At 49.9% G+C, this 7944-nt stretch overlaps 1 protein-coding gene across 1 annotated transcript; it reads left to right on the top strand.

Moving 5' to 3' along the window:
• Positions 1–3430: 3430 nt before the first annotated feature.
• Aqp10 (aquaporin 10) lies at positions 3431–7072 on the top strand. The gene is made up of 6 exons (XM_075979208.1): positions 3431–3529; positions 4316–4442; positions 5529–5666; positions 5791–5909; positions 6133–6350; positions 6883–7072. Exons 1-6 carry the CDS (start codon positions 3431–3433, stop codon positions 7070–7072), a joined length of 891 nt encoding a protein of 296 aa, XP_075835323.1.
• Positions 7073–7944: the final 872 nt, after the last annotated feature.

The following is a 7944-nucleotide window of genomic DNA, read 5'->3' on the forward strand; positions in this document are numbered from 1 at the left end:
ACACACAGTGATAGCTAGTAGTCTAAACTTGACAGACAAGTTCTCTAGGTTGATCTCTGGCTGTGCCTATCAGGGATTGTCTTGATTGGGTTAAGGCCTGCCCTGAGAGAGCAGTACCACCGGCTTGAGTCCCGGATGACGTGAAAAGGAGAAAGCTAGCTAAGCGGGAACATTCACTGCTCTCTGCTTTCTGACTGCAGACACAATACCCCCTATTGCCCCCATCCTCTCAACCAGGACCTTCTAGTCACAGTGGACTGTGACTTGGGTGGACTGTACCCTTGAACTGTAAGATAAAATAAGCCCTTTTCTCAAGCAAGAAGGTGGGTAAGCATAGTCGGTATAGCAAAAAATTATGCTGAGAGGTATCACAACATAACACCCATACTCTAAGTCCTCACCATGGTCCTCAGCCTGTCTCCCCAAGGCTGCTCACCTGTGTGTGGCACACTGTAACCAAAGTCTCTCATGGTAGTTTCCAGTTCAAGGATCAGGATCCCAGGGAGACTCCAGACACAGGACAGAGTGTCCCCAGCAGTCCTGAAGACAGCAGAGTGCTGCGTTGCTCTTGGTCTCCGTCTATATACTGTCTAGTGGGTGCCGTGGAGTTCTAGCCGTGTGTCAGGTGCAGCGGCCAGAGATAGTGGGGCTCCTGACAGCTATGTTCACATGTCTGAGAGGTATTTTTACTCTTGCTCCTCACACCCTTTCTCCCTCAAGTTGCTGTAGTCAGCTGTTTTATCACAGCACCAGGAAAAGAAACCACTGCAGTCTGTGAGGGAGTTCGGAAAGCAGGCTCAGGCCCAGGAGAAACTCAAAGTCCTATCAAAAGCCTTGTGTCAATGCAAGTTCCTGTCCCACCCTGTCCCACAGTCATTCGGCCCCAAAGAAACACAGAGGCTTATATTAATTATAAACTGTTTGGCCTATTATCTTAGGCTTTTATTAACTAGCTCTTACAACTTAAATTCACCCATAATTCTTGTCTATGTTTAGCCTTGTGACTTGGTACTTTTTCTCCGTGAGGCATTCTTATCTTGCTTCTTCTGCGTCTGGCTGGTGACTGTGTCTCTTCCTTTCCTCTTCCCAGAATTCTCCTAGTCTGGTCACACCACCTTTACTTCCTGCCTGGCTACTGGCCAATCAGCATTTTTATTAAACCAGTACAGGTGACACAGCTTCACAATGTACAAGAGCACTGTCCTGCAGTAGCCTTGGTTGGTCCTATTAACTGCACACTCTGGCGGGGGAACGGTCCTTTAGAGCTTCCCAAATAGAGGTAACAAAAGAAAGGCTACAATCACTGCCTCTTGACATGTGGGCCTTGAAGTAGGACATAAAAGTTTGGGTGGCTCAATGTCCTGTCTTGGAAGGCACTGCCCAGTGAGGGAGGGAACTGTGTGGTATCAGCAGCTGGTATTCCCAGGAGCTGGGTCTATTAGGAGTGCTGTTAAACAGCACACACCTGTGCTCTTTTTGTTTGTTTTTGTTTTTGAGACAGGGTCTCTTGGCTATTCTGGAACTTGTTCTGTAGACAGGCTGAGCTCAGACTCACAGAAATCTGCCTGCCTCTGCCTCCCAAGTGCTGGGTTTAAAGGTGTGCATCACCACACTCAGCCAAACCTGTGATCTTAACACTCAAGAGGCCAAGGCAGTCTGGACTACCTGGAAAGACCTTGTATTGCTCCTGGACCCAACTCAACAATCATTACCATAGCCAAAAGTCTTCAGTCCAGTGTCTCTATATAACTTTCGAGTTATCCAAGTAGCTCAGGCTATCACATTACATATGAGAAGCACTGAAAAAAACCAGACAGATAGACCTGGATTTGAATCCACTTAGCCACTGTGTGGTCAGCATGGGTCAGTATTTTCTTTTTTTTTTAAATATTTATTCATTTATTATGTATACAATATTCTGTGTGTATGCCTGAAGGCCAGAAGAGGGCGCCAGACCTCTTTACAGATGGTTGTGAGCCACCATGTGGTTGCTGGGAATTGAACTCAGGACCTTTGGAAGAGCAGGCAATGCTCTTAACTACTGAGCCATCTCTCCAGCCCCCATGGGTCAGTATTTTCATCTGTAGACTGGGATCTGTGGTTCTTAATGAGGAGTTTTCTCTAACTTTTTAGTGACCTTGACTGAAATCAAACTAGGATTCATGGTTTTGACACAGAAAAGAATTTCAATATGCTTTTAATCCCTGCACCAGGGAAGCTGATCCGCTTGATCTCTGTTCAAGGCCAGCCTGGTCTACAGAGTGAATTCCAGGACAACCAGGGCTAACAGAGAAACCCTGTCTGGCACTACTCCCTAGAAAAAGACAGGGTCTCACTATATATCCCTGGCCACCCAGCAACTTGATGTATAGACCAGGCTGTCCTCAAATTCACAGAGGTCTGTCTGTCCATGCTGGAATTAAAGGAATGTGTCACTATACTCACTGAGTTGGAGATTTTATTAAATATTTTTAAATTATTTTGTTTTTTGAGACAGAGTCTCACTTTATAGCTTCTTTCTGGTTGTCCTGGAAGTCACTACGAAGACTGAGCTGATCTTAAACGCAGAGATCCACATCCTCTGCCTCCCAGTGCTGGGTTCCAGGTATGTGCCACTATGCCTGGCTAGTAGATACGTTAGCTGGGTGTGGGCTTCTCAAATAGAGAGTCACAGAAAGTAAAGCATGCTTAGGTGTGGGTGTGGGTTCTTTACAGGAGAGTCATAATTCTCTGAGCGCTGGTTAATATGTGCATTTTCTGTGGTGCTCATGTTATATCTCAAAAGGTTGCTATAGAAACTCAACAATTTCTTTCTCTCTCGGTAAGCAAAGTTACAGCAGCAGAGGATTATTATAATAATCAGCAGAGGATGGAATTATAATCTGATAAAGTACAGCCAGGAGCCACCGAGGTTGTACAATAGTGTCCGGTTAGAGTCCTAGAAAATGAAGGTTTTTAGCTGGGAGGAGATGAGAGCCTTAAGCAATTGCTAATTGTCTTGGGCTCTTGCTGCTTGGTTGTTGAGACGCTCCAACTAGAATCCTGGGTGAAGGGCTGCTTTTCCCTCTCGGGCTCCCTTACTTTGCCTTTCTAGCCTACCTCAGCACTACTTTACAGTGTTGTCTTCAAGACAAGAGAACTCTGTGCGAGGAGGGTCCCCCCCATCAGCACAGGGGAAGCTAGTCCATGAGGAACAGGGGTGATTGCGAAGACAGGGCCTCACCAGCCTCTTACACTCTAGCGTCTGCCTGTCAGATAGAGCCTTTTTTTCTAGGTTACACGTGTCACAGCAGTAACTATTATTTCAAAGCTGAGATAATTGGTTTTAAAGTCTCTCCCTTATCTCTTCCTCTGCAGGCATTAATTGTGTGTGCAGCAGTTGTGTATCTGAGCAGACGGAGGGAGCAGTGAACAGAGACAGGGGCCCACCATGGCTCGCGCTCTGAGTGAAATCAGGACCCACCTCCAGATCCGGAGCCTCGTGGTCCGACAGTGCCTAGCAGAGTTTCTGGGTGTATTTGTGCTGTTGGTAAGTGGGGTAACTGAGGGAAGTGAGGGTCAGGGTTTCTGGCTCTTGGTGTCATTTTCCCCGGTAACCCACTCACTTCCTTTCGCCCCAGTTTCTTCTCTTTTCCTTCTCTCAATCTCTTCTTTTCTCTTTTACTCCCTCATCTTGTTTTTAAGGTCTTGCTCTGTATCCTAGGCTGGGTCCTCCACAAACTTCCCAGCGTAGCCTATTTTCACTCTTTTGAAAGTTTTCTTATTTCTATACTTACCTGGCAGGGGAAAGGCCATGACCACGAAGGTGATTTTCTCAGGGCAAGGCACCCCGGATGTGCTAAACCCTGAGATGTCCCAAAATGTGGGAAACTCAACAACTCAACTCTGTAATTTGTAATAGTGGTAACTCTGTTCATGCCGTCTCCTAAAGAAAAAAGAAATTACCTATTTTCTTACTATGTAACCTTGGCTGGTGTGGAACTTGCAGACCCTCCTGTGAGTGCCGAGACAGAGCGTGGCACCACCACCACCACCACACACACACACACACACACACACACACACACACACACACACACACGGCTGCTCCTTCTCCCTTTTGATTTTCCTCCTCTCATCCCTCACTTTTCTCCAATTCTCCTATTTCCTTCTTTCTGAGTCTCTCAGATTTGTTCACTTTTCCTGGTGGTTCCCTGCAGCTGTGCTCGCTCGCTCTCTCTCTCTCTCTCTCTCTCTCTCTCTCTCTCTCTCTCTCTCTCTCTCTCCACTTGGTCTCCTGGGTGCTCCCTTCCCCCATCGCCTCTCTCTCCACCAGCTCCTCACTCAGGGTTCTGTGGCCCAGTCTGTCACCAGTGAAGAAGACAAAGGCAACTTCCTTACAATGCTTCTGGCCAGCTCTCTGGCTGTTACAATAGCTATCTACGTGGCAGGAAATGTCTCAGGTGAGTAGGGTGGGGCCTGAATGTGGGAATGAGTGGTGGGAAAGGCAGGTACTTTTGATGACTCAGGACATGGGCATTACCTCCCTGAGCTTGGCCAGTGCCCGGGACTGAGATATGCCTTGGACCTCATCAAGTTCCTCTCCTTCTAGCTAACTTCCCACCAGGTCTTCTGTTAACTTGACACAATCTAGGGTTATCTGAAAGGAGGAAATCTGTTGAGACAATGCCTCCATAAGATCCAGCTGTAAGGCATTTTCTTAATTACTGATGATGAGGGAGAGCCCAGTCCATCGCGGATGAACCATCCCTGGGCTGGTGGTCCTGGGTTCTATAAGCAGGCTGAGCAAGCCATGGGGAGCAAACCAGTAATCAGTACACCCCTCCACGGCCTCCGCATCAGCGCTGCCTCCAGCTTCCCGCCTTGCCTGAGTTCCTGTTCTGACTTCCTTTGCTAGTGAATGAAGCGTGATGTGAGCCAAACCCTTTCCTCCCCAAGTTGCTTTGGTTATGGTGTTTGGTCACAACAACAGAAATCCCAACTAAGACTCCTTACAGCAGCCTCCTACCTGGCTTAGGCGGAAATCTATAGCAGAGCCCTGAGGATAATCACTGGTAGTTTGTGTCTCGCGCCTGAAGCCTTCATCTCTGCTCAGGACCTCAGCAGCTTGTCTCAGTACATACCCTCTTAGCACGCCTGGCCCTGGCCCCGAGACACAGTGTGCTGCAGGGGAACCAGGAGGTCTGCTCAGGTTCAGAACCCGGGGTCACCTAGAGAAATGTATGTTTGGGTGTGTTGCCTGTATGCACGTCTGTGCAAGGGCATGAGGCGCCTGAAGAGGGCATGGGATCCCCTGGGACTGGAGTTACAGATCGTCTGGAGCTGCCACATGGGTGCTGATAACCCAAGGTCCTTTTCACGAGCAACCAGTGCTCTCAGTCACGGAGCCATCCCTCCAGTCCCCGAATCATTATCTTTTTGAGACCTAATTGTTTAAACTGAATGACGGAGATGAGCGTTGCAGGGGAAGCCTGCGGCTGTAAGAGGGTTGGCAGTGGTACCTAATCCTGTCTTTTCCCATTGCAAAGGAGCCCACCTAAACCCAGCCTTCTCTCTGGCCATGTGCTTGGTAGGACGCATGCCCTGGGCCAAGCTCCCCATCTACTGCTTTGTGCAACTGTTGTCTGCTTTCTGTGCCTCAGGAGCGACCTACATTCTCTACCACGGTAACAGAGGAACACTGCCAGGGCAGTTGCTGTGGGCAGGGCTGCCTCGCAGTGGTTAGGGATAAACACAGACAGAAACTCTTGAGTCTCTTTCTCTCTCTCCCTCTCCCCCTCTCTCCTGAAGATGCCCTCCAGCACTACACAGGTGGGAACCTGACAGTGACTGGTCCCAAAGAGACAGCCTCCATTTTTGCCACCTATCCTTCCCCCTATCTGTCCCTGAACAATGGCTTCTTGGATCAGGTGAGTGTGGAGGGAAGGGCCTGGGGCACTGAGTCCCAACCTTTGCCTTGTTTTCTGGGACCCCAGCCCATTATAAGGTTAGTTCTACCTTGGTATCCCTAGCTTCTGTTGGGCAGACAGCACGGAGGCAGTGGCATGAAGAGTGGAAGGGGGAGGGAGGGAGGGCGGACAGGTGGAGCACCTGCCTGGCCATTGATGGATTTCCTCCTACCACCATCACAAGGTTCTGGGCACCTGGATGCTGATTGTGGGGCTGTTCGCCATCCTAGACAGACGCAATAAAGGAGTGCCTGCAGGTCTGGAGCCCATGGTGGTGGGACTGCTGGTCCTTGCCATCGGACTAGCCATGGGTTCTAACTGTGGCTCTCCACTCAACCCTGCCCGGGACCTGGGCCCACGGCTCTTCACCTACTTGGCTGGCTGGGGCCCTGAAGTCTTCAGGTAGGGGACAGTCTCCCTTGGTACAGTCCTCCATTCACCTGTGTTAATAGCTTTGTCTGGGCTTCTCTACCCCCCTCCCCCCGTTTTGAAACAGGGTCTCACTATGTACCAGGCTGGCCTCCCTCAGAGATCCTCCTGCCTCCCACATGCTGAGGCTAAAGGCATGCGCCACCGTGCCCAGTCCAAGTTCTCTTCAACTAGTGTTCCTTCAACTGGCAAAGTCTCCCTTCCTTCATGGCTCTCCTGCTCCCCGACCCTTTCCATGGGGATAGGGAATTGAGAGGTGACCTTGGCATGTCATACTAGTTCTTGGGACTTTAGTGACCCATCCAGAAAACAAGTCTATTCAGCTAGTTCCCCTACAGGCTGGACAAAGCTCTGCTGGGGGTTCCCTCCTAAGTGCTTTCCATTAATGAAGGTGACCCCATGCTCACTGTGGGACCTGCCTTACTATTCCCAGCTCATAGGGGAGGTGTGCCAGAGAGAAACACCTCTGACATCTCCTGTTTGTCGGATTGTCCTCCCATTGCAGTGCTGGTAATGGCTGGTGGTGGGTGCCTGTGGTGGCTCCTATGGTGGGGGCCACCCTCGGCACAGCCACATACCAGCTCCTGGTGGCTCTGCACCACCCTGAGGATCCAGAGCCCGTTCCAAAGGAGGCAGCGGCTCAGCTCGAGGCTTCAGTCTCGGGAACTCTGGCTCAGCTGGAGTGTAAGCTGTGATTACCACCTTATCTCGCTCTGCAAGAGCACCACGAGCTGGCTGCTTGTGAGACAGATGTTCTCTGTGTTAATATGCCAGATTCCGAGACGCTTAGACTGGGGAGAACCAGAAGACATGATCTGCTGCTCCGTTTTCAAGCTGGTCTTTGCACCCTGATGGCCTCTAGGCACACAGTTCCCTAAAGTGGCCGTCAGGGGGGGTGTCATACCAGGGGGTGTGCTGGCTGTGGGAAGGCTTCTAGAATCTTTTGGGTGTGTGTGTGTGGGGGTACTACCATCCTTTGAGGGGTAGGGCCCAGGGGCTTCGAGAGAGAAGCTTGTTTTCCAGCGCTCTGACTCCCAGCTCCCTCACCCCCACCCCCGGCCTTTTTCCGTTTAAGACAAGTCTCCCTATGAAACGCTGTAACTTTCTATGTAGATCATACTGGCCTTGACTTCACACTCCACTGTAAGAATACTGCGTGTGACCCGACAAGAATGATTCTTTTTTTTTTTAAAATCAAACAAAAAAACAAACTCAACAAGAGCAATTTAAGCACTAGTCGGGAGTGGTGGAGCACTCGGATCTCTGAGATGTCCAGGCCTGGCAGAGATACAGAGTGGGACCCCGTCTCAAAATAACAAATAACAACAACACAAAACACCAAAACCACTTAAAGTTCTGCGGTACTAGGGATTGAATTCAAGGCCTGGGCAAGTACTCTTCCTCGGAGCTGTCTGTCTGTCTTCTGGCTGCCAGTCCAGACAAGGGCGCCTCCCCTGTACTCCAAAGACCGCAAGACGGTTCTTAGAGGTGTGTGTGTGTGTGTGTGTGTGTGATAGAGAGAGAGAGAGAGACAGAGAGAGACAGAGACAGAGACAGAGGGACACAG

Source organism: Microtus pennsylvanicus, chromosome 7 (genome assembly GCF_037038515.1).
Source record: "Microtus pennsylvanicus isolate mMicPen1 chromosome 7, mMicPen1.hap1, whole genome shotgun sequence".
NCBI classification, from domain to species: domain Eukaryota; kingdom Metazoa; phylum Chordata; class Mammalia; order Rodentia; family Cricetidae; genus Microtus; species Microtus pennsylvanicus.